Consider the following 27,547-nt stretch of genomic DNA (forward strand, 5'->3'; position numbering starts at 1 on the left):
GAGTGCTTAAGAATATGTTAACTGCAAACAAAGCCAGATGTTAATGATTTGTCAAAGCGAAATCTTTGTCAGCGAAAATGGAAAAATAATTTATCAATGTAAAACTAATTAAATTAAACTCCTTTATGTTCAAGATGTGTTTTTTGTAGACTGCCACCATATTTCAATAACGTCTTATTTACACACACAAATTAAATGACTATATATGGGGTATATGGAGACTTTCAATCTAATATGTCTAATTTGTTTTATGAAATATTCCATTTGTTCTTAGTCTCAACAAATAGAAACAAGTTGCAAAGCAACAGATATATTAATGTTTTTATAGCATATTGTCTCTGTTAAATAAACTAAACTAGTATAGACACAGGAAGTAGGATTTAACTACAGACATGATTGTTAAACTTGATTATACAGTTTCCAGCATCCTGCACAGAGGTGATCCTAGCAAGTTTGGGGGCCCTCACCTTCCAAAATGCAACTCTGGGCAGTTGTCCATGTCACCCATATCAGAAACCACCACTGATCCTGCATGATATATAGAAAAAAGCCATTTCATTTCCACCTTGACTTTCATTTAGAAATGATCTAGCCGATATCATGTGTAAACACAGACCTCTAATGCCAGGGTTTTTTATTTATTTATTTAAGATCATATAAACACTTAATTGCCCTCATTTTTCTGTCTGTCAATTGTGCATTAATTTTCAAATATTGTCTCCTTAACACATACAAAGCAGGGATATCCTAGGAAGTCAAAAGTATTTGTTCTTTGAACCCAAGCTAATCATTGAGGTGCCCCATTTACATCCATGCCCACCTGTGTACACAATCCAGCCCCTGAGCATTCTGAATACTCCTGTAAACATTTGTGAAAGAAACAGAGTGAGTAAGCTCTCCAGCATATTTTTATGGCATAATGTAATCTGCGCTGCAAGCGTAGTTGCAGAAGTTTTGTTGATGTTAAATTTTCAAGCCACTGATAGTGGCGTAATTACAAAGTGAATGTCACCACCTCCACTGTGAAATGGTGGGTCAAGTAAAATCACAGAACAGAGACAGCAGATCCTGAGGTAAATAGTGCACAGGTCATCAATGGTGGAATGATAGAAAACGCCGTCAACAGACTTGAAGGTAAATGTCTGCCAGTATTTTGGATTTAAAACGCAAAGCAATAAACTGGAGAAAAGCCGAAAGGTTTGTAAGATTTGCTTTGTGGGTGTGAAATATTGTGGAAACACAAACAATCTCTGAAACCAGTTAACAAGACACCGCCCACAAACACAATGTGCCTCTGCCCTCGAACAAATTCAGCTCGAGAAAGCATTTGAATGCAAGTTACTAGCAAACTCTTTGCAAGTCCAGAAAACAATGAAAGCTGTCACTACAAATATCTGCAACGACATACGGCCATAGAACAGAGTTGAAAATGACGGTTTTGGCGAAGATGGTATTCAAAAGTGGTTCAACATGTCTGCTTGTCCACACAAATGCATCTCCTGGTGCCATGTTTAATTTCTAACAGGAAGTGGTGGTTGTTTCGAAGGATTGTGTTCGGCTGATAAAGGTTTTATTTATTTAATTTTTTTTCCCATTTTTTTCTCCGAAGAGTTTTTGCGGCGCTAGTGGCTCGTATTTTTTCGACAGTAGGCAGACAGGAAAGAGGGTGAGGAGAGGGGGGAAGACATGCGGCAAAGGTCGTCGGGACCAGGAGACGAACCCGCGACGTCCGCGTCGAGGACTAAGGCCTCCAAACGTGGGGCGTGCTAACCCCCTGCGCCACCACAGCACGCCCCTAGGTTTTATTTTTGACCTACCCTGCTCTCAATGGGATTGACATGTTTAAGAAAACACTCAGTAGTGGAATTAATCAGGTTTGTGTGGATGAAGACTTTTCTTTAACCGATCATGTCTGGACGAGATTATTTTATAAAAACAAATGTCTCCACTACATCATATTAAAAAGGCAAGGTTAGGTGTGGACAAGGCCTCAGTTTTCATTTGTTCTTAGCTGACAGCTAAGTAACCCGTTGAGATGCTCTGTTGTATTTGTTTCAGTGGTTGTCAACCCTAAACCCAATCTGTAATATATTCACTAATATATTCACAACACCATGCACAAGTTGTAGTGTGTCCCATCTGACTTGGTGACTGAATGTTTGCATTCATTATGATAATTAGATAGACTCCCCTATTTATTTGTCAGGCACCTTGGTAAGAGGGAAGAGGGTGAGTGCATTCTGACATGCTTGGTAAGCTACATGAGCTTTATTCTGATGTTTTGACTGTGATGTGTACGATCCATACTGGTGCTGATGTTGTGGTTTTTAATAGTAAAGCATATTTATACTGATTGTGACATTTCAGATATCATCCACTATGGGACCAGAGGTGAATGCCAGCAGAACTGCCATACATCTCTGTTATGAATCATACGACTCATCTTACGAATTTACAAGCAACCCTTCTTTTATTTGTGTGGCATTGTATGTTTTCCTTGGCTTACTGTCTCTCATAACAGTGTGTGGAAATCTCCTTGTGGTAACGTCAATCATTTACTTCAAGCAGCTCCACACTCCCAACAACTACCTTGTCCTCTCCCTCGCTGTGGCCGACCTGCTTGTCGGCGTTTTAGTTTTCCCCTTCAGCATGGCGTTCACCGTCACTTCATGCTGGTATGACGAAGATTTGTTTTGCAAAGTGCGAGGCAGCTTTGACGTAACACTGAGCACAGCTTCGATTTTGAACCTGTGTTGCATTTCTATTGACAGGTATCACGCTGTGTGTAAGCCGCTGACTTACAAAAGTACAATGACTGATCGTATCATTGCAATGATGATTCTGGGATGCTGGGGTACGGCGGCCTTAATTGGAATTGGCATCATCATTGCAGGATTCAATCAGGGAAAATGTGAAGGGGACTGTGTAATTGATGCTTTGATATCGACCACTTTGGCATGTATTTTTTCTTTCTATGTCCCAGTCATTATAATGCTTGGTATTTATCTAAAGATTTTCCTTGTTGCGCAGAGTCAGTTAAACAGCATCCACAGTACTGGCTGTCGAAGCAAAAAGTCTACTGCAGCTGCTAGCAAGACGGAAAGAAAAGCAACAAAAACTCTTGCTGTTGTGATGGGGGTTTTTATCTTGTGCTGGAGCCCCTACTTTCTGTGCATCATCTTTCAGCCTTTATCATATGATGTAACACCAATTTCTGTTATTGAAACTCTAAACTGGCTAACTTTGTCGAATTCTATGTTGAATCCTTTTATCTATGCTTTCTTTTACAGCTGGTTTCGATCAGCTGTCGGAATGATGATTTCTGGAAAGATTTTTCAAGGAGACTTTGCAAACGTAAAGCTCTTCTAACCTTATGTTTTAATGCACATGTAACTTTCATTGGGAATTGATGTTTATAAAATGAATAAACGTTAATGTTTCTATGACACAGTGTTTATTTACAGCACATTTACACAAGATGCCAACAACAAAAGAGACCAAAATGTATGAATCAGATTTAGAAGATCGGTGATTACATTTTGGAACTGTCTGTGTTTGCACAAGTGCGACTAAAATTCATCATTTCCAGCACAGGTTTCATGATATGAAGAGTTATACGCTCTTGATGAATGATGTAGGGGAATGCCCAAAAATCCTCTACTAGGCCACTTGAAGATGCTAGCGATCAATCTATTGTAGCTCATTTTGATAACTGCGAATTAGCTTTTTCAACAACAGCTGGAGAGACGCAGGTTTGCCAGTCCTGCTCTAGATAAACAATGAATTAGACATCCACAGTATTTAATAGAATCAGCATGAATGTTTCCGGACAAACCTTTACCACATTATGTGTTAAAATAACTTTGAAACTAAACACAGGAATGATTAAACTCTGGGTATTTGATGTAATAAGAAACAAACACTTATACTTTATTTTTATTTATGTTTCCTGTCTAACCAGTCCCATCACTAAACTGGTGCTATAAACTGTTCTTCCTGTTTCCACCAAAAAAGTACCAACTATGGTCCAAGCAAACCAGTTTTATCTTAGTTTTGATTCATCGGCAGCCTAAAGCAAACTCATGCAAGCAAAAGTTATTGTCACTTTTACTCTGCACAATTGAGGCAAAATCAAAAACAACTTGTTGCTTTAAAGTTAATTTTAAAAGTTAGATTACAAATGGAATAACTGTGATCATCATCAGAATTTCAGTCAAATCTACAGTCACCGTTATTGGAGTTCTGAAATGCCAGTCAGGAATAGAGTTGCAGTGAGGAGTGTTCACAAAAACATAAATATATTTCTCGATATGGCATTCATAAATCTAGCTGGTTGTACGAAGATGCAACTATTAAAAAAAATTGTTTTGCTTATATTTGTATTATTTCCCAGTAAGTGTACCTGTTCCCACACTAATATGCATATATTATGCAAACATGATAAAGGAGCTTATATCTAATTGGCTAATCAAATCAGGTGGTGAATATGGTAATGAAAAGTGGATCCTATAATCCAGACGCACAGAGCTGAGCTCTGGACACATCACAAGGTGAGGGTGAGTGAAAACAGTCCACACAGCAAACCTGCAACACGCTAAACTGAATCCTGTCTGCTTTTCTCATCATCATAGGTCGATGCCAGTAAACTCTTCAGCATGGATGCAGACCTTATGGTCAACAGCAGCAATGGTGTTGACCCCACACATCCCTGCTACATCTCGGACAATGACACTTATATGTTTGCAAATAACCCCTCTGTTGTATGTGTGTCTTTATACATTTTCCTTGGATTACTGTCTGTAATCACTGTCTGTGGAAACTTTCTTGTAATATTTTCCATCATTTACTTCAGACAGCTCCACACTCCTACCAACTACCTCATCCTCTCTCTTGCTGTCGCTGACCTGCTTGTCGGGGTCGTGGTGTTCCCCTTCAGCATGGCTTTCACCGTGACTTCCTGCATGCACTATGAGAGTTTGTTCTGCAAAATACGCGACAGCTTCGACGTCACAATGTGCACGTCCTCTATTCTCAACCTGTGCTGCATCTCCATAGACAGATACCATGCGGTGTGCGAGCCCCTGACGTACAGGACGAAAATAAACGCTCGGGTAACCGGGGTGATGATCCTGTTCAGCTGGGGCGTCTCTCTTCTAATAGGAGTTGGCATCATTGTTGCGGGATTCAGCCAAGGCGCATGTGAGGACACATGCTCCATTGACATTATAGTGGCCAACACTACGGGACCCGTTTTCTCCTTTTACCTTCCAGCAGTCATAATGCTCTGCATTTACTTGAAGATTTTCCTGGTTGCTCAGAGACAACTGAACAGCATCCAGAGCACAAACGGCCAGAGCATGAAGTCTGGAGCGACAGCTAGCAGGATGGAGAGGAAGGCCACCAAAACCCTGGCAATTGTGATGGGAGTGTTTCTTTTATGTCTCACTCCCTACTTTATCTGTGTCGTCTTCCAGCCATTATACTACGACCCGCCACCACTTCCTCTGATAGAAACACTGAACTGGCTTACGCTGTCAAATTCAATGCTGAATCCTTTGATTTATGCCTTCTTTTACGGCTGGTTCCGATCAGCTTTCAGGGCGGTCGTCTCAGGAAAGATATTCCACAGCGATTCAGCCAACTCCAGATTATTTTGATTTTTATATACTGCTGTACTTTACATATTGGGGTTTTTATAAATAATGATTAATGATAAAACCATGTAACAGGAATATAGTTTTGAAAAAGTACTTAATTTATTTTTATTTGCATAAAGAAGCAGCATGTCAAGAACTATTTGTACCTTCTCAATAATCAATGCAAAACAATTTAATCGCATTACGTCAATAAAGCACTTCTTTCATTTGCTGACCAATTTTTTTATGCACATCTCCACTATTTAATTTTAGTTATTCATTTTTTTAGGTTTCATACATTTTTCAAACACAAGTTTGGTACATATCCGGTCAAAGTCGCGTACATTAAATGGTCTGATTCAACCTGATTTTTTATCATTTGGACAAATCCGCTAAAATCCGAAAATAAAGACACTTTATTGAACACAGAAATAAATAAATGTTGCAGTTCATATCATCCAGGGTTCTTTAAAGAGTTATTGAAGATACTGATGACTGTGAGCAGGAAGGAACTCCTGTAGCAGTCTGTATAACAGCAAATCTGAAGAAGCCTCTGACTGATAACACTGATGAAGACGATGCTCAGGGTTGTTCATAAATTTTCAGATTTTATGAAGAATCTATGTTAAGCCTCATATCTAGATGAACACAGGTATTTATATTCCCCAACCACCAATACTTTGTCTCCCGTGATGGGACTAGTGTTTGACCAAATCGTGTTTCTTCCAAAATCGACAGTCGTCTTCTTTGTTCTGTTCACATTCCATGGTCCTACACCTTGATACAAAGCTCCACCAGAGTTCATCAGGGTTCATTAGCGTCTTTTCCATCTCTGATGAACCCAAAGACTTGAGTCTAAAATCAGGGAGATAGATCACACTGGCAGAGAATAGACTTAAAATACTGTTAGTTTATAAATCACTTGGCACCAATATGCATTATAGAACTACTGCTGGAGAGCACGAGAGCAGCATCGGCTTCTATGCACCACAAATCTAGAACAAACCTTCAGAAAACTAAAAACAGCTGAAACACTGAGGGCCTTTAAATCAAGGCTTAAATCCCTTGATTTAAAGGCATCATTGTTATGGTTCAAGTTGATCTTGAACCATAATAACACTGATCAACATATTTGATGTGTACTGATAATACTGTTGATGGCATTTTGTCATCTAGTGATGGCAAATCACTACATTTTGATGACATTGTCACCTTCCATATATTGACTGGTGACAACACAGTCATCCATCAATTTGTGACTGTATATAGTTTTTATGATCTAAGGCACTTTGAACTGCCTTGTTCCAGAAATGTGCTATATAAATAAAATTGATTGATTGATATAAATCACTGAACTGCTTAGCCTTCCTGACCAGAACCAGAAGACTCTTCAGGTCTGCATCACGAGATTCAGAACCAAACATGGAGAAGCAGCATTCAGCTTCCATGCTCCTCTAAATTAGAACAAGCTTCCAGAAAACTGCAAAGATGCTGAAACACTGAGTTTCTTTAAATCAAGGCAAAAAAAAAAAATCCACCTATTTAGAGTTGCTTTTGATAATAGCTGGAACATAGATTAATTCTGTTGTGGATTACAAGTTTTCATTATTTGTTCACTAATTTATTATGCTACTGTAATGTTTCCTTTTTTTGTTGCTGAAATGTGCGATACAAATAAGTGTGACTTGTACAACTTAAATCTATGACACGCTTCCTCTCCGCCTCACTGTGTTTTCTGTAGCAAAGAGTCGTGACCTGATCATGAACCGTTAACTCTGAGTTGCAGACTGGATCCTGGTTCTTTTACAGCCTGACACAGATTAGACAGGGATTATCGCTGTAGCCAAAGTGGAACTATTCAATGGAATGCCTCTGAAAGCTTTATTGTGTTCTATATTTTCACATTTGTCAACTAAGTGTGGAAAGATTTTGATTACTTGAGAGCTGTGTAAAAAGATTTTTAATGATGCATTTCATGCTTTGCTTTGGCCTCGGATGGCTAAAATAGCCAATTTTCTAAGCAGAGAATAATCCTGATTAAGGTTGATTGAAATGCTGGACTGATATTGAAGTCAATCTGCATATTGTAAGCACAATTGTTGTGACTTTTCACAGTAGTGAGAAAAATTGGATAACCCTTACTGATTGGATATAGAAAACAAGAAACCTCAACACCAACAAAGTCGTCTGTCTCAATCACAAAAAAGAATACCGTCTGTCTAACCCAAGTATTCCTTGTTTATTTTCTAACTTTATTGGAAACTTTGTAAATAGGACATAATTGCATTGAGGCAGTTGGCTTGGACACCTAATACAGACCTTGGGGAGAAGAAAAGCTCTGTGCAGCACCAGCGCAGCTCAGGGACTGAAGACTCTGCAGTCATTTACACCTTTAATGACAAAAGGTGTTAGGTTGCATTATGTCTTTGCATCAGAAGGCAAACCATTAAGTTTGCCATACTGAGTTAAAGCAACTTTACTGCATCATAGAAACATATTTTTAATAGAAACCAAAAGCTTTAATTTGAGATGTTCAAATTTAACTCTGTCTCAACAGATTTAGTAAAAAAATAATAATAATAATGTCCCTTTATTTTCTTTCCCATGAAAAGAAATGAATCATTTTCTACTCAAATCACTTATCCAATGCCATTTTCTGGGGCAGTTAAAATCTAGAGAACCTGTCTTTTTATTGACACAAGGTTCTCAGCCGGGTCAGTGTTGCTGGATGGAAGAAGACCTTCCATCAGTGAGTGTTAGGCCAGTCTAGGTGGAAGGATTGGTCCTTTAGCAGCCCAAAACCTTTTATGTCCATTTTCTTGGAAATCTTTTTTTGGATAGAGAATCAACTTGGAGGTCGCAAAGCTCATCTTTGTAGTTAAGGTATTCCACGTCTTTGACAGTGGGAATGTCCCATCACCCATTCTCCTGACAGATGCTCATCCATGTCAGCAAAGCGGCTTTTCATCTCCTGAATTTCAAACACGACTTAATCAGATAGTAAATAGCTTTTTTCCTCATTTCATATTGTTTCTGAACTGTTCATGTTATGCTACAGCAGGAGATTTGAGTCGATCTCGGCAGTAGGTGACAAACTGAAGCTACCAGGATGCTGAGACCAGCACTTCCTCTTCTGGCTCGCTCATCAAAATATTCACTAATATCCAAAATGTTTGTAACTTTATTAAAGAATTCTTAAAAATAAAAAATCAACGAAACGTGTTCAAATCAATAACTCAACAAAAATAATAATCTCAGTAATTATTGTTTCAACTAGGTGCTGTGCAATTCTGTGAGTTTCGGCTCCATTACCAAAATAATTAAGGGACTCAAAGACCGACTGACTAGCAGAGCAAGGATTTAAATGACCTAATCAACCACCGCTGTGTTCATGAGAGGCTGATTAATAATCGCAAAGTAAATATCAAGCCTGGAAACTTGACATTGTAACGAACTGAATGTTATGTTTTTAACGTAATCTCTGCTCGGTTTGTGGGGCGCAGGCGGTTGCCACGCCAACGGGTGTACTTAAATGACAGAGAGATAGAAAGTAAAAAGGTAGGAGTGGTTTTGAGTTGATCACCTGTTCAGGTTATTTTACCTTTGTTTACCTTTGCTGTGGCGCATTACAGCCGCCGTAGTTTCTGAACGTTCAATAAACGACAAACTTGGACTGATTCTCTCGTTTGTTTGTGAGTTTACGTCATTCACAACAAACATCAAACACGGTCAATATGTTCCATTAAGTTTGTAACAAACAAATGGCTTCTATCGCGATAATTATGTGAAATTAAATGGTCTATCATTTAGAAAAAAAAATAGTTTGGTGTTCTCTGGCATCTGGCTTTGAGCTCAGAGTCTGAGAGGTTTTTCCTCTATCAAACATGCTATTTATTTTAGACTCTTACTTAGTGTTAATATTGATTATATATACACACACTTTTGTCATAGTACCGCCAAGAATGTAAAACTACTTTCACCCCTGGATATTGTCATGCTGAGGTTGAGATAAGGATTGGTAAGAGAGCCAAATTCCTCCAGGCAGAGAAAAACATGCCACAGAAGGAATTGGACGAAGTCAACCGTACGCTCTTTTTAAATTAAGTATAAAGAAGAGCTGGATGCGTCGAAAGTTGAAATTGAACGCCAACTCGCACGTAATCAATCATAAGCTCTCTGAGGAGCTAAAAGAGAAGGAAGGGGAGATTGCTGAAGCAAAGGCTGCCCTTCTGGTAAAGAAGCCATTTTTGAAAAAGCTTCGGCATGCTCCTGGGTTGAGGAAAACAGAAAAATGGAAGACAAAGGAGGCTGCTGGAAAAAACGTGCAAGGTCGAAAATTAACCCTTACATATTTTCTGTTTGTTTATGCTTCGAGCCAATACCATTCCTGTAATTTATATTATTAATTGAATGAATTATCTCATTTAATTAATCAGATTTATTGAATAAGGAATGAAGGAATGAGGAGATGAAGGGATGAATGAATTTTACTTAATAGTCTTTGGAGAATGCTAGAAAGTTGGGAGTCAAAGACGTGCGGGTATTTTCCTGAGCCAGCATAGAACCCCGCAGATGAAACCTGCAGCGAAAGGAGTACAGAGGTAAATAATGACACTTTTAATGCAAAGTTGCTTTAAAAGTTGCATTAAAAGTCCATTAAAAGCACCAACTTTGCATTAAAGTGTACCAAATAATGCAAAGTTGGCACTTTTAATGGACTTTTAATGCAACTTTGCATATTAAAGTGATAGAAAACCTAATGCAGTTTTTTCTTCAGTGAGATTCTGATACCCGGGGGAGGTTGCTGGTTTCTCATAGTCAGAAGCTGGCTGCAAACCTTGAGGCAGCAGGAATCAATCAGTGATGGTAGATCTGAAATTTGGTTTGACAACCTCAGTATGAGAAATTGCAGACTGATAGGAACCAAAGAGCTCTGCTTAGTTAAAGCCACATCTTCTGAAGTTGGGATATTTTTCCTCCATCAACAGGTTCCAGAGGTGTCACCTCCAACCAGATGTGTTTCATATTTCATATTCCACACTGCAATGTGATTCATAATGCTTTGTATCTATCTTAAGATTTTGTTTGTGGCACAGAAACAGACATGTAGCATCCAAAGACTTAAAGGTGCACTGTTAAAAGTCATACTCTCAATTAGTTATCATAACGTTTTTCTATAAGTTACTTCCAATTAACATAATGAGTTATGTAATTTCAACTTAATTTCCTGAGTTATTGGCATTTCAACTCGAGGATGTGAGTCAGTTCAGTGAAACATAAATTTAAAGGTGTGAACATAACTTGACAATCCGAGTTTTAAAAAGGTAACCGGATCTTATAAAAACTGATCACCACTGGCAATATTAATGCGAGATACAAATAGTGCCGGAAATTCGCTCTTTATCTGATAAGGGACTAAATATGATGTAAGATTTAGTCAGACTATATAAAGTTATCCATCCAAGTTATAATTGCATATTAAATGAAGAAGAGGAACACCACCTGACCAGATTAAGGACGTCGAAAGCAAAGTCGCGGATGAATACCAATTTTTCCAAGACCTCTGTCCCAAAGGCGTTCAAATTCGGCGGGACCTTTTTTTTGAAATGCGAAGCGAGCTGGAGTCATAGTAAGGTAAGCTTCATTTGTCGTTTTTTTTGATAATGCCATCCATTTTTAGAATATGTTAAGAGCTAAAAGTTCGTGTCTCTGTTACATGTTTAAACACAGGACATAAAACAACAGCTTGCTAATTGTCGAGTTAGTCAATGCAGATGAGCCTAGCTAAACTATGCTACTCGGTTGCGCTTATAGAAGTTTTCTTAAGAGAAAATACAAGCAGCTACCACGATTTTTGTATTGTACACGCCCCCAGAAACACATATGTGGCGCTTGGTCAAAGTTTTGCATTGACGTGCTGACTGCAGGTGAGTTAGCGGCTTCGGGAAAGGCTGTGCGTCAGTAATTAGTCGTGTTTCTTGTCAGTAATTAGCCGTGTCCTTTGTTTCATGTGTTGGTGCGCACCTGTGTCCCGTTTCTGGTTGCCGGTGACAAATGCAATTTCACTGTTAAAGAGAGGAAACTACCTCCAGCGGCAATTGCAGATTAAACTGTATTCTGAATTTTACAGTAATTATTTATCAAGCGTTTGTCTTTGCTCAGTGGCTTCCAGATAGTCAGGACCCCACTGTAGGTCCTGAAAAATCTTTTTTAAATTTAATTACATTTTAAAGATGACTACTAATTTACTTTAGTTGTTACTAAAGAGTGTGCTTAGGTCACCTTAAAATAAATTAAACTAGCATGATGAATTCTGTTCTTGTTCATTTGACCCAATATCGAGGTATATCATTTAAAATAAATTGGGGGCAGTCTATGTTACTGTTATTGTGCGGGTCAAATTCTGAAAACTTTGGAACCTCTAGTTTGGACAATGAAGCTGGTGAAGATAACAATTTAGACAAGTTATTTTAACTAAGTGGCAAAACTGGCATTCGTATGTATTAATATTTTTTTTTTAAATACCATAATCTGAAATGTATGGGTTTTTTGTGCAGGTGGTCCATTATTTAAAGTTTGGCAAAAACTGTGGATGAAGTGGAGCTGTCAGTGGCCTGGATCTGAGACTGCTGGAGGTCTACAAAGCAGCAACCAAATCTGGAAAGAAGCAGCCACTCAGAGACATTTTGGACTGCCTTGCAAAAGATGTGAGCAGAACTGAAGATGGCTAGAAAACTAGGCATAATTTGTTATTTTTGTTAAAATATATTCGTCTTACTGCATGTCTCATCTCTTGCAGGACACGAATGAAAGGAGAAGGGTTGCTGCTCTGCTTGGTTTGCCACGCTACATATCTGGGGAAGATCCATCAACTGTCATCAGGATGTGTGATGTAAGACTAAGACATGTTATTACAAAGACTATTTACCTATTTCTCTTTCTTGCTATAATATTTGCATTCTTTGCTTGCACACAAATGTCATTATTTCTTTTCTATTTTTAAGGCTCATGCTGATATTCTGGATGATGCCATGAAGGGGATGCAGGTTGGTCTCCTGATTGCCTGTGAAGGTAGTGAACTGGGGGCCATCCCACACGAGGTCTTCGACGTGGCAGTTGTGGTGGAGGAGACCATTGTGCTTCACAACATTAAAGATGTGACACTTGGCTTTGCTATGCTTATGGGTGTCATCTACTGTATCAATCTCAAGTACCCAATGACATGAAGTATTCGTTTGAGTTTCTTCAGAGAGTGGTGATGAAGATCAGACAAGACCAGGCCTCAGCTCGAGTACATGGTTTGAGAAACAAAATCTTGAGGTACAAACTGTAACATTTGGTATGTTTACAGTTTTGTTTTCTTAAATAAGAGTTCCTGTAAGAATTTGTTCAGTTTGTTCTATGCACTAAATGTTAATACTAATGGCTATGCACTAAACATTTAGCATTGTGCTGAATTTGTGGAAAAACCTCTCAGGGTTTTTGTGAGTTTGTTAAAACACTGATCGTTTTGCACTTTTTGGACTGTTTTTGAGAGAGCTAGCTAGTTGTATTGACTTTGCACTGCCACTGTTCAACGTGGTTAGAATGTTTTTTAAAATAATGGTATGATTTAAATGGAGGACTGAAACTCACCAATAAAATACACTTAAAATGCACCAATTAAATAAATAAGAAAACTTCACCTCATATCTTATAATTTACCTTGATATTTTTCCAGCTTAGTTCCTACAAACAATATTTTTGTAGCACATAATTTAATATATATGTGTTTGCCCTTTACTTATAGATGCATTCATGTCTTAAGTCTCTGTGTGTGTCCCCTTCCCTCAAGTCTTTTTAATTGTTATTTTTACATATCTCTGTCTTGTATTAGGCCTCATTTTGCAAATAAGTTGTGCTGTCTTTCTTGGGTCAGCTCCTTCACTATTGGTCAACAGACAAGAAGGAGCAGAATCCATGTGCAGATCTGTTGACCAATAGTTGAACTTGCCCAAGAAGGACAACCCCCCTTAAGATGGTCCCCACAGCCAGCTGACTTTAGAAAAATGCCACTGCCCACCTTATTTGCATAATAAAGCAGAAATGCATAAGGTAAAGTAAAAACATGAGACATGTAAAAGCAGCTTATGGAAAAAAAAAGTTTTGGGGGGGAAAAGGATAAAAATAAACATTTAAGAATCATAAATGAATCTACAAAGGGTAAAAACAAAATTTTTACAATAAAACATTAGGTAAAGTTCTTAATTGGTGCCTTTTAAATGCATTTATTTGAGATTTATATAAAAAAATATATTTCTGTTTGTCAAAAAATTAATTTCTGTTTTTGTCAGTTTTGGTCCTTCAATAAATGTCAACACTTCTGATTGTCTTGAACAAATGTTTTCTTTTACGCTTGATTTAAGGCTTGTCTCTTTTTTTGATAGAGAATGATAAAAATAAATGTATAATATTTGAAATGGAACCGCATTTTGTGTAATTATTTTTAGGAAACTGGTGAACTTGGCATTGTTAGTGGAGAAGGTGAGCAATATTTGGAAATGTTAGTTTACTTAAATTGCAATTTGAAGTTCAGTAGCTGCCTTAAACTCTTGAGTTAAATTAACTCAAAAAGGGAATTGGTATGAATACAGTTAGTCAGTTTAACTTTAAAATGAGAGTTGAAAGTATATATAATTGCTTGCTACTTTAACAAAATAAAGCAAGTTTTTTTGAATGGTTAATGTAACTTTGCAAGTTATTTAAACTCGGAGTATGAAGTTCATACAACTAGTATTCGTTAGTTAGACAAATGGTATAACTTAATTATTTGAGTTCAAATAGAATATGATTGTAAATTTACTTGACAAGAGTACTCAATTTTTTGAGAATGAATAATGTTCTATAGTTAGTCATTTCAACTTATGGTATCATATTTAATCAATGAATTATCAGCAATTGGTCTAGTTTTCTAGCTTGCCATCCTAAGTTGGAAAAAAACATTATTTCAAGTTGTGTTAACTTGTGTTTTTAAGGCAGCTGCTGAACTCAAGTTTTTAAATTTAACCACCCTAATTATTTTTACAGTGTGGAACGAGCAACAGTTAGATGGAAAGAAAGACAAAATGTTCCCTATATGGGAATTTATGTACCAAATTTCACATGTCTACAATGTGAGGTACGGCCTCCCTCAGTGTAAGGAGCGTTGTACAGTTTTTTCCAGGCTCCTTTTTGATTCCATTAAAAACCTGTTATTTCAGTCAGGGGACAATTTTGAGCAAAGCTTGGTGAGTTTTCATATAAGGCTTGGCCCCCAAGTTTCTATTTTCATGCAGAAATCATGTTATAATAGGCCTTTGCAGCACTTTAATCTCTCAAGTCTAATTAAACTATATGACTTAGACTTATATTTTATATGTTACTTAAGACACCAAATCAGATTTTTTTTTTTTTTCCCTTATGCGACATGTATCTGATTTTTTTTATGACAGTCAATACAACACACAGGAGATCACATACAAGTCACATTTATTTGGACATGTGAACGACCACTCAAAAAAATCTGAACTGATGCAGTGTGAATACATACTTAGTTTGAACTGCAAATTTGTCCCCAAGTGGGTTTAACAAACATGACATGTAAAGGTTATCAGAGTCAAGCTAGCATAACTCTACACTGCCGTCAGCACTAATAGGTTCTACCATACATGGCTCTTGGCTACACCCACTAGCTTGTTAAGCCAATGAACACATGAACATGGAATAATAGATCTAGGATAAAGTGTGCTTTTCAGTCATGGAGAACACAACGTGCAGCTTTGTGTGAAACTTACAGTAAAGCACAGAGCATTTAAATAACTGCCATATCTGCAAGCAAGATTTTGTTCAAAGATTTATTTTTTTTCAACAGAACTGAAAACATGGTGGAAGATCAACGTCTCTGTAATGAGTCAGCAGAGCTGCATGGACAGACTGTGACCTCTTATATACTAAATGCTTTTGTGGTTACTTGGTCGATTCTGATAATATGTGGAAATCTTCTTGTGATCATCTCTGTCGTTTACTTCAAGCAGCTCCACACTCCAACAAACTACCTCATCCTCTCTCTGGCTGTGACTGACCTGCTGGTTGGGGCTTTAGTTTTACCTTTCAGCACAATATTGTCTCTGAGCTCATGCTGGAATTCAAGTTATTTACTCTGCAAAATGCGAGGCCTGTTTGATATCTTACTGTGTGCATCATCTATTTTAAATCTGTGCTGTATATCCATTGACCGATATTATGCAGTGTGTCATCCTCTGACGTATAGAAGTAAAATGAATGTTCGTGCAATTCTGGCCATGATCCTGGTGAGCTGGGCTCTTTCAGCTCTACTAGCTATAAGCATCACTGGACGTGGGTTAACTCAAGGAAATCTCAACCGAAGATGTGCTATATTTATAGCTACAAAGGAAACCAGTCCTGGACCATTTTTTGAATTCTACATTCCAGCTATTATAATTTTAACAATCTACTTGAGGATTTTGATGGTGGCAAAGAAGCAGGCGAGGCGCATCCAGAACACGATGAAGTCTGAAGCAGCTCTCAGTAAGATGGAGAAAAAGGCCAACATAACTCTGACTGTAGTGATGGGAGTCTTCCTCATGTGTTGGACTCCTTTCTTTTTATCTCTAGGTTTATACAGTATGGGGAAATTCACAATACCTGTTGCTGTTATGGAAGCATTTAAATGGTTAGGATGGTCCAATTCCATGTTAAATCCATTAGTTTACGCTTTCTTTTACAGGTGGTTCAGACGGGCCTTTAAAATGATCATCTTTGGTAAATTATTTCAAGGAGATTTTTCCAATGCAACTCTGTGACACATTTTGATTCTATGTGCTGAGGTGAAATTTAACATGTTATCTCTTTATTGTTCACAATGTTTTAGTCTAACATGGTAGAATATTCTAATGTAACAAGATACATCTTGCTGACTTTCATTACTTTCAACTGTGAAATATTACAAATTCTAAAAAATTAGAAGTGATTATATTTTTGATTTTGATTTGTAACAATAAAACTGTCATCTATCATATATTTTGATAGCCCATTTAAATCCCAGTTGAAACTTTCCTCTTTTTCTTTCTTTTGGAAAGTTGGGATCGGTGTAGGTCATTAAAACCTACACTACCTGAATAGTTTCAAATACTTTTGGCACTTAATGCCTCATCACTGAATTATTATTAAATTGAAATGTGCATTACAATGATTGTCAGATTAAAAGTTGCTTATAACGATAAAGTTTAGGCAGGGTTTAAAACACTTCATTGGGCTCACATTTCTATATCTAATTGTTTGAACAGTGTATTTTGCTCATTTAACAAATACATTTATTTTTGTTAGCTTTAAGCAGAAATTCATTGTAGTTAACAGAAATAGAGCCGCCTTGAAAACATCAGCCTGTTTTATTGATTTGTGTTGTGGTTCACCTTGTGAATTGGGCTAATAAAATAAATAGCAAGTCTCTGTGCTAGAAATTAGTGAGGCCTGCCAGATCTATTTTTATGTCATTGTAATACATTCTGATAACCATATCCTTTTTCCTTGTCTTAACTCTGTTCTTAATGTTAATTCGGAAGTTTCAAAGAAACTTTGTACAGTTTTGTGAATTATGGTCTATGCCAACGCCTTAAAAGAAATAATAATAAAAAAAAAACAATAAAAATTGACAGAATATGGCAAGACAAAAAAAAAGAAAGAAAACATCAAGGAAATTGTTAAAACAAATGAAAACCAAAAGTGGAAAATGACATAAGATGCAGTTGTGGTAATCAGGCGATTGGAAACAGCTGTGGAAGTGAACAGGATGAATGGAGGTAAATGATTAACACAAAGAAGCTGGTCTAAAAATCAAAAGCAAGTTTAAACCAAGGAGAAAGGAACAGAGATCAAAACATAGGTTCTCAGTACATTTTTGAGTTGGTTTAAGCAAGGAAGATGCCAGATAATTCATTTAAACATCTGGGACTACAATATCTCAATCACACAAAAGCTGTGTCAAAATTCAGGGCCTGCGTCCTACGAAGGACAACGTTGGACGTAGACTGGAAGTGGGCAGTGATGAAGTCAAACAGGAACTTCTTAAACGGACAGAGGTCCAATTTTAAGGGGTTAAATTACAAAGTCAATTTTCTTTTGAGTCATGTTTTATACATACAGCAATTCTATAACAAATGAAGGTGACATATTTACTTGATTGTGCTATAAAATGATATGTGGCTGGAAAGCACATAATACTGCCCCTTTAAATATTCTTGATGTGTTCTAATCTGGTTTTATTTAAAACTGTTTTCTTTTTATCAACTATTTAAAATGTTCAAATAAATTTGTATGTTCAATTGTTAAACGTTAATACATTTATAACATTTATTAAAACAGAAACACTAACTTTGTGAACAGTCTTCAGAAATATTTGAAAAAAAAGAGAAGAAAACCAAAAATTTTTAACATATTTTTTCCATATGAAAAATAACTTATCCATTCTTTCCCTATTCTCTTGAGCTCTTCGTTTGGAGCCTCAAAGAGCTTCAGCAGCTCATCATCGTCTCTCTGCTTTTTCTGACTCATATGCACAGCCCATTTGTACAAACTAGGGCCAAGTAGCAGCATTGGGCTTCCCACTCATGCCCTCATATTACAATGGATACTTGCAATCCTGAAGGGGAAATCAAAAATTGCAGTTGACAAAAACGACAACAGAGAAAACTTTATTAAATGTATGTTAATTTGCTTGTGGCACTAAAAATGGACATTTTTAAATATTTTTATTATGTTGTCCTGTTTTTATTTTGCTTGCAATGGGGTTACTTTGCCCTGCCGGCCCATCTACTCTAGAATTAACCTGGCCACTTTTTTTCCACTTTTCTTCTGATTGGCTGATTTTGGAGAGTGCAGGACTTTGCAACAGTCATTCCAGCGCAGGAACTCATTGAGCAAACCTCTGAGCGGGTCAGACACAAGAGCCTAGCCGCTAACATTCGCGTAAATGTTTTATTTAGCAATGTAACGATTCCTCGAATGATTCGAAGAAAATGTATCTGCCTCAAAGCTTCTTTAAATTATGTTTTAATATTTTGCGCACTGTCTGGCCGGGTCATTATTTGCTTTGCACAAAGGAGTGTAAAGAAGGGCTGTCCATGTTCACAAGGCAAACAATCATATCTCTAGACTAATGAGCAATACAGCTTACCTTTTCCAAATGGGCTATGTAGCTTTTCTCCATTAACTCCAAATTTTCCTTTTGGACTTTCCTTCCAGAATTCTGGAAAAGTAGAAATGTTTCCCTGCTTAATTCGATGTAGCAGGAACCATGGGGGCAGGTTCATTGTCAAACTCCATAAACACCATGGGTATTTGGATGTTTGGCATATGTCTGCCCCTGTTCAAAGCACAAACTATCGTGCCTCTAGATTAACGAGCGATGTGGCTTACCTTTTCAATATGGGATGTTGTTAAGGAAATATGATTATTTTGAATGCTTAATACAGTTAATCTTAAAAGATATATGGAACACTCTTATTTTGAACAGGTTTGTGTTAAGCATTTAAAACTAAACCAGAGGGGTAAGCATTCAGAGACACAGGAACCAAATGCAGATTAAGGGAGATCACTTAATGGGACCCCCACTGTGAGGCCAGGCCACAGGCGAAGCCATAAAATTAGCATCTTCCTTGGGAGACAGAGACTTTAGATTTCTCAGGTATCTGTGAGGTCTTATCTCAGGATCGTTCTGTACTCAGAATGACCGAGGGAGCCACAGGGGGTCAGGGCCAGCTATCCGCTCTTTTGTTTCGGTAGAAGGCAGATGGTCCTTTGATCTTTGCGTAGATTGAGGGGAGTTTCCAAGTTTCCCTGGGAGTTTCCAATAGGTCAACAAGGGGAACGCCTAGAATGCATAAATTAAATAGAGAAACACCTCTTTACTATAAGATTTCGTGTTAGGAGAGAAAATCCAGAAAGTTGCCACTTTTTTGCTTTTTTGCATTGGCTCTCTCTCCAAAGACGTCTTTGCTGTTTGTTTGTCTTTGTTTCGTGTTTGTTTGTCTCCCCTTGTGTGTCTTTATTTTTATGAGAAAAATGCATATCTCTGTTCCTCTGCAGCTTTGTTGTTGATTGCTTTGTATGAGATTAAACTCTGTGATCTGTGACGTCAACACGCTTTGTTGTTGTTTCGTTTTAGCAGTGCGCCGCCACTCGCCAAGGACTCGGGAGAGAAAAGAGGAAAGAGCCAAAACTTTTTGTCCAAAACTAGTTAAATTACCTCTTGTTTTTTACAATGTGCACCTTGAGTTTTCTCTTCCAGAATTCTGGAAACGTATCTCGAAATAATGTTCCTCAATATTATTGGAGGCAGATGAAACCATCAGACCAGGCACATTTTTGCCGTTTACCTTTCTGATCTGAGAGGCACCCTTAATAGACGGTAAATAACTTGCTAGCTATTGAAAGTTCCAGTTGTTATGGATAAATGGGCATATATATTTTCATACAGGACATTCGAAGAACTACTTACAATTAAAATAAGCAAAAATATCCAGGCAGAGATTTGAAAGGTAGGTCATAAAAGGGTTAAGCCATCTCACTGTAGTAATTAATGATCTTTGTTATTCATATTTCTACAGAAGCAGTTGTGTCTGCTTCCCAAGCAATCATATCTCTAGGTACTGTTCTTAAAATGTTATTTTTTCTCTCCATGTGACTGGGCTGTGAAGGCTGTGTGAGGTTTCTTTGGTGTGGTGGTCGTCTTCCTTAACTGGAACTAGATATTTAGAATTACTTACACTGTATATGCAGCTGCTTTTACAACGGCTGAAAGATGAATTGTTTCATAATTCCACTAAAATATGCATTAATTTATCAAGATATTGAGAAAATGATACATTGTTGGCCAATAAAGGATGTTTCTGTTTCTACTTTGTTACATATGTATTCCATTGTCATTTGTCAGCCTACTTGATGTTATTGTCTTTAAATTTGCTGAAAATAATATATATATTTTTTAACCCCTCCAGGGGTCTTTTGTGGGCTCTAGTGTCCCTTAATTGACAGCAGGCTGACAGGAAACGGGGAAGGAGAGGGGGGAAGACATGCGGCAAATATCGTCGGGTCCGGGAGTCGAACCCGCGACGGCCGCGTCGAGGACTCAAGGCCTCCAAATATGGGTCACGCTAACCGCTACGCCACCACGGCACGCCCTGAAAATAAATGTTGACATTGTAAGCCAATAAATGACCCCCAAACTTCATTCATAAATTGACGTCTGGTCATTTAAGGGTCATATTTTTTTCCCTTTCTTTTCTCAACATCAATGCATAACATTTTGCGACATCATAATAGAACACCGCTAGCTGACCAGGAGGCACATCTATAACGACTTCAATAACATAAAAGGCCTTAGTTTAATTTTATAGTACTGATAAATTAAATTAGTCATGGTTAACAACGGTTAGCAAATAAGAATTAGCCTTAATTATTTAAAAAATTAAATAACGACCAGCTCAGAAGCAGGAACCCAGACATACTGCTCAGAGATTAGCTTTAGGATACTGGCACAGGATCGGAGCTCTGTGTGTCCCCAGTTTTTTGAGGCCCCAAAATCAAACCTTTTGGCCCTTAACTTTGGACCAGAAAGGAGTACAGCCGTCATATCTGGAGTGTAAGCTTGCTGGTGGCACCGCTCTAGTAGAATATTAAGAAAATGCAAAAAGTATTGTTCGAAAGCACTACTTTGCTGCAAGAACAATTCTTTTTTTAGAAACATTCTGTTATTTTGCTGTGTACCCCTTTATCTACTCTAAATAACTGAAATGTTAATGCATCATGGTTATGTATTTCTTTGTAAGATCTAAAGGGCAAAGAAGATCCAAAGTAAACACACAACTCTATTAGCACTAAAATGTAAATTAGTCCTGTCAGAGACAGCAGGGAACATGTCACCGTGGAAACCAAAGACACAAGTTGAGCCAATGAACACATGGAGATGAAACGATAAATCTAAAAACATGCTGCTTGGTCAGGACCAGAGTAAAAAACACTGGTCTTCACACTTACAGCTAAGCTTAGGATGAAACACACACAGGACTAAAATCTGAAAACAAGTGCATTTGTTTTTTCATTATTGATTATATTTCAACAGGACCGATGATATGGTTGAAGATCAGCGTGTCTGTAATGAATCAGCAGAGCTGGATGGACAGACTGTGACCTCTTATGCTTTAAATATTGTTGCCGTTTCTTTGTCAATTCTGATAATATATGGAAATCTTCTTGTGATCATCTCTGTCGTTTACTTCAAGCAGCTCCACACTCCAACAAACTACCTCATCCTCTCTCTGGCTGTGACTGACCTGCTTCTTGGCAGTTTAGTTTTACCTTTCAGCACAATATTGTCTCTGAGCTCATGCTGGAATTCAAGTTATTTGCTGTGTAAAATGAGAGATATGTTTGATATTTTACTATGTACATCATCCATTTTAAACTTGTGCTGTATATCCATTGACAGATATTATGCAGTGTGTCATCCACTAGCATATAGAAGTAAAGTGAATGCTTGTGTTACTGTGACCATGATCCTGGTGAGTTGGACTCTATCAGCTCTACTTGCTATAAGCATCACAGTCCGTGGGATAGATAAAGTGAATCCCACCTGGAGGTGCAGGATATTTATAGCTACAAAGGAATCAAGCCCTGGACCAATTTTTACATTTTACATTCCAACTGTTATAATTTTAACTATCTATTTTAAGATTTTGATGGTGGCGAAGAAGCAGGCAAGACAAATCCAGAACACTCTGAAATCTGAAGCAGCTTTCAGTAAAACGGAGAAAAAGGCCAACATAACTCTGGCTATAGTGATGGGAGTCTTCCTCATGTGTTGGACTCCGTACTTTCTATCCAAAGGTTTTTACAGTATGGGAATAGTCACAATACCAGTTGCAGCCATTGAAGGATTTAAATGGTTAGGATGGTCCAATTCTATGTTAAATCCTCTGGTTTATGCTTTTTTCTACAGGTGGTTCAGACGAGCTTTTACTATGATCATTTCTGGTCAAATATTTCAAGGAGATTTTTCCAATGTGAAATTGTTGTGATATATAAATAACTATGTTGATATGATCCGATGTATGTCAGTAGATTGTTTATCTCTGTCCACATTTTTTGAACAACATTCACATTGTAGCTATAGTAAAAATGACATTAAACAGAAATTATTTATATGCAATCTTGTTGTGTATGTCTTTGTTCTTGTTGTTCCCACTTTATTAAAAAATATATATACTGTATATATAGTATGTTAGAATTGTCACCGTTATGTTGTTCCCTGCATAATCCTTTCAGTTGCACACTTGAAAAACTTAGGAATATCCACAGTAAAGTTTATGGTAATATTAAAACATTACACAAAAGTAAAAACAACAAAAGAAAGGTTTGCTTTCATAACAAAACAAGTAAATGAAAGTAAAGGGATTCTGACAAGATATTGGCTTTTGGTCCTCACATCCCGCAACTTTAGTTTTGGTTGTTCTTGTGTGTAAAGGAGAGGAGACGGAGTTCAGTGTTCAAGAGCTATCATCCCAGAACTTTTAGATTTATCTCTTTTCCAACAAACCCAAGTCAAATTAATAAATTTACCAGGCATCTTCATAAGCATCTGACTGCTCATATCAAATATCAGCGGTTTGCTTTCTTGTGTTGGAGCAGTGATGCTCTAACATTAGCAGGATGGTAGCTCTTGAGGACTGGACTTAACCTTAACATTGTGTAAAATAAGTTTTATTTCTTAAGGCATTAAAAGCAATTAATTCTGTTAGTCTTAAGTTCAATATTTTTATAAAGTCAGAGACCTCAATGACTTTTACTGTCAAAGTAGAAAGACTGAGTCACGCTTCAACAGTCATACACAATGTGGCATTTATTTAGTTATAAGTTCTAATACATTTTAATCAAGTGGACTTTTTATTTTTCCTTCCAAAAACGCAAACAGGCAAAACTAGAAGCCCAGCAGCACTAACGCTGAAATGCAGATCAGGTGCCTTACAGGACACCAGGGAACATCTCACTGTGGATACAAAAGACACAAACCAGTTCAGCCAATGAACTCATGATGCTGAAATGTATCTAACACGAATATGTTGCTCAGTAATGACGGACGCTCTACCTCACACATTTACTAAGGCTAGAGGGAAAATTACAAAGATGATGGCCAATGATTTATATGTTAACAGCAGTAATGATATGGTAGAAGGCCAGAATCTCTGTAATGGACAGACTGTGACCTCTTATGCTTTAAATGTTGTTGCTGTTTCTTTGTCAATTCTGATAATATGTGGAAATCTTCTTGTGATCATCTCTGTCGTTTACTTCAAGCAGCTCCACACTCCAACAAACTACCTCATCCTCTCTCTGGCTGTGACTGACCTGCTGGTTGGGGCTTTAGTTTTACCTTTCAGCACAATATTGTCTCTGAGCTCATGCTGGAATTCAAGTTATTTACTCTGCAAAATGCGAGGCCTGTTTGATATTTTACTTTGTGCATCATCTATTTTAAACTTATCTTGTATATCAATTGACAGATATTTTGCAGTGTGTCATCCACTGACATATAGAAGTAAAATTAATGTCTGTTTTGTTCTGACCATGATTTTGGTAAGTTGGACTTTCTCTGCTCTACTTTCTATTATCATCACAGTTCGTGAAATAGGAAAAAAGATTCCTAGTGGGAGGTGCATGATATTTGTAGCTACAAAGGAATCCATGAGTGGATCTGTTTTTGCCTTTTATATTCCAGCTATTATAATTTTCACAATATATCTAAGAATTTTGATGGTGGCGAAGAAGCAGGCGAGGCGCATCCAGAACACGATGAAGTCTGAAGCAGCTCTCAGTAAGATAGAGAATAAGGCCAACAAAACTCTGACTGTAGTGATGGGAGTCTTCCTCATGTGTTGGACTCCTTACTTTTCAGCTATAGGTTTCTACAGTATGGGAAAATTCACAATACCAGTTGCAATGATTGAAGGATTTAAATGGTTAGGATGGTCCAATTCTATGTTAAATCCTCTGGTTTATGCTTTTTTCTACAGGTGGTTCAGACGAGCTTTTGCAATTATATTTTCTGGTAAAATATTTCAAGGAGATTTTTCCAATACAAAATTGTTGTGATATATAAATAATTGTGTTATGATTAATATTTTGTTTGTGGCTTCTCTGTCTAAATACTTAGTGTACCATGCACGCCATGCCTATGAAGTAAAACCAATGGCACTGTGCACATGCAAATTATTTTATTTTGTGTGTACTTCAAGTTTCAATCTACTTCATCAGTAATGTTGCTTTCACATCTTTAAAATATATACATGTGAATCTTCTTGTAGGACATCAGAAGTTAAAAACATGAATTGGGCTGTTTGCCTGGATGTCCAAATATTGTAAAGAGTTAAATTTGCATAAAGTTCATTGAAATATGAAATAGAGTAAAATTCCTCCGCCTCCCCACAATCCTCAACTTCCCACATTTGTTTCATTCTCTTGCTTAGGAAATTGCCTTTGGGAGGCACTTCCTGTCAGTATAGGTGTCTCACTCTTTTCATCCAACTATGTTTCTGTTATAAACAGTAAGATTATGCTCTATACTCAAATATCCATTAGAAATGACTTCATAGACAAAGATTTCATGTTGAATAGAACCAGTTTATGTGAAAATCACTTTGAACAGTTGCGGGAAAATGAATGTATTGATATTGTTTTCTCTTACAGAACTGAGCAACTATGATTTTGAGTACAAATAATTAGGCATGTTTACTGCTTTCTTTTACAGAAGTAAGCCTGCAATGAACCAAACTATGAAGACTGTATTCCAGGAGAATGTTTCATCAGTCATGGTAATATTTGCTTATTAAATAATGGATGCACTTTAATAAGTTGAGATTTTTACAATCATTTTGAAGGTAATTTAAACTGTGCAATGTATAATTACCAAGGTAATAGAATGACATGTGACAGATCAATAAGGAACTAGTCATGTAGGTGTATGGAAATGAAGGTGAGCAGTCTGCATATGGTGACGACTAAGCGGATGGGATTTGAAAAATGCACAACCATCATCATGCCGACGGCATGAACAAGCTGAAATCACCATCTACCAAAGCAAATAACCAATAAAGTGAGTTGCTGACTGAAGCCTGCCTCCAATTCACTCATTTTCAAGAAGATCTGATCAGACTGGGGTCTGAAAGCGATCCCATCCCCAAAGCCTCCACCCTCTGATTCAGCATTCAGGAAATAAAGGTTAGATTAAATTGATATGTGTTACTATTTGAATGTTCTCAGCTGCTAAATTAAGCCGTTACTGGCTTTTGCAAAACGTTGCCAATTAAAGAAGCATGTAAAGTTTTAGAGAAAACGGGGAATATTTGAATCATCTTTAATCATAAGTTCTACAATGATGGTAAAAGTCTTCTGGTGTATGGTTCATAAAATTATAGTTAGTTTTTAAAGGTTAATTTAAGCCCAAAGTTAGTTAAACAACACCTCCGGAGCTGCATGCGAGTCACCGAATAATATCTGGCTCAGAGTGCAGAGCAAGTTGCAGAGTAGAGGGAAACTCCCCCTTAATGGAGGCAATTTGTGTTTCCTAGGTGACCAAAAGGCAACCAGACTGTGAGACCTAACCCCAGCTGTCCTTCATTTGGACACCAAGCATCAGTTCATGTGCTGAGCCTCATTGTGTACTATGTCTACACCTATGATGACAGTCTGTAACACAACAGCCACCTCATCTTCAAATTTGCTGATGTCATCACGGTAGTGTGACCAATCTCAGAGAGAGATATGGCAGCATACAGAAAGAAGGTCCTGAAGCTGGTAGCCTGGTTTTTAAAGAACAATCTGGGTCTGAACACCAAGAAAACCAAGGAATCACTGTTGACCTCAGGATGCACAGAACCAACTGTTCTCTATCCGTTAACACACTTGGACAAACATCATCATATCACACATCATTCTTTCACTGAAAACACAGCAGAAACATTCAATCAAATCTACTCTTCCTCACCCTTAAGCTGTAATGATGTAGATAAGTTGGTAGATGATTTTCAGTCTAAAGTTTCAGATATCATTGATTCCATCACCACCATTAAAGTGAAGGTTGTGTCTGGTAGGAAGAAATCTCCATGGAGAAATACACAAATAGTTCAATCTGCAAGACAACTCTGCCGTAGGGCAGAACGAAAATGGCGTAAAACTCAACTTCACGTTTATTATGACATCTATTAAGAAAGACTAGGTAACTATCACTCAACACTGAAACATGCAAGAGAGGCTTTCTTTGCAGATGTCATAAACAAAAACATTAACAATGCTCAAGCTTTATTTGCAACAGTTGACAGAATCACAAACCCTCCTGTGACGTTACCACCTGAATTCCAATGTATTGCCGCCTGCAACCAGTTTTCTAGGTTCTTTTCAGAGAAAATTCAAAAAATCAGAGCATTAATCTGTACATCCACTATAAAGTCAGTACCAATGCTGTGCACAAACAAAACAAATACAGGAAAAATGACCCAATTTCAACTACTTAATTATAAAACCCTACTGGAAATTATAAGTCAACTAAGCTCCAGTTCCTGCTGTCTGGATGTTTTACCCTCACATTTCTTTAAGAAAGTCCTGCCTGTTGTTGCTGCTGATCTGATCCAGATAGTAAACTAATCTCTCTCATCAGGCGTTTTCCCCCAGGCTCTGAAAACAGCAGTAATCAAACCACTTATAAAAAAGAACAATCTGGACAAATCACTACTGTAGAATTACAGGCCGACCTCCAACCTCCCATTCATCAGCAAAGTTATTGAAAAAGCTGTGTGTAAACAATTAACTAGCTTCCTAACTATAAC

The 27,547-nt window shown here is 37.4% G+C and overlaps 5 protein-coding genes and 1 long non-coding RNA gene across 6 annotated transcripts; all 6 read left to right on the top strand.

The window, feature by feature from the left end:
* The first annotated feature begins 2,379 nt into the window (after positions 1-2,379).
* On the top strand, positions 2,380-3,369 carry LOC102230692 (trace amine-associated receptor 1-like). Its single transcript, XM_014475068.2, has one exon. The coding sequence runs from the start codon at positions 2,380-2,382 to the stop codon at positions 3,367-3,369; it is 990 nt and encodes a 329-aa protein (XP_014330554.1).
* Positions 3,370-4,655: 1,286 nt separating this feature from the next.
* Positions 4,656-5,657, top strand: LOC102230429 (trace amine-associated receptor 1-like). Its single transcript, XM_005815370.1, has one exon. It carries the CDS (start codon positions 4,656-4,658, stop codon positions 5,655-5,657), a length of 1,002 nt encoding a protein of 333 aa, XP_005815427.1.
* A 6,659-nt stretch (positions 5,658-12,316) lies between these two features.
* Positions 12,317-12,824, top strand: LOC111611331. Its single transcript, XR_002753988.1, has 3 exons — positions 12,317-12,343; positions 12,436-12,528; positions 12,641-12,824. It is a non-coding gene; the product is annotated as an uncharacterized LOC111611331 (long non-coding RNA).
* Positions 12,825-15,535: 2,711 nt separating this feature from the next.
* LOC111611332 (trace amine-associated receptor 1-like) lies at positions 15,536-16,477 on the top strand. Its single transcript, XM_023347213.1, has one exon. It carries the CDS (start codon positions 15,536-15,538, stop codon positions 16,475-16,477), a length of 942 nt encoding a protein of 313 aa, XP_023202981.1.
* A 5,325-nt stretch (positions 16,478-21,802) lies between these two features.
* Positions 21,803-22,747, top strand: LOC102230166 (trace amine-associated receptor 1-like). The gene has a single exon (XM_023348248.1). It carries the CDS (start codon positions 21,803-21,805, stop codon positions 22,745-22,747), a length of 945 nt encoding a protein of 314 aa, XP_023204016.1.
* Positions 22,748-23,798: 1,051 nt separating this feature from the next.
* LOC102229903 (trace amine-associated receptor 1-like) lies at positions 23,799-24,818 on the top strand. Its single transcript, XM_023348250.1, has one exon. The coding sequence runs from the start codon at positions 23,799-23,801 to the stop codon at positions 24,816-24,818; it is 1,020 nt and encodes a 339-aa protein (XP_023204018.1).
* The last annotated feature ends 2,729 nt before the right edge of the window (positions 24,819-27,547 follow it).

This window comes from Xiphophorus maculatus, chromosome 15 (genome assembly GCF_002775205.1).
Source record: "Xiphophorus maculatus strain JP 163 A chromosome 15, X_maculatus-5.0-male, whole genome shotgun sequence".
Classification (NCBI taxonomy): Eukaryota; Metazoa; Chordata; class Actinopteri; order Cyprinodontiformes; family Poeciliidae; genus Xiphophorus; species Xiphophorus maculatus.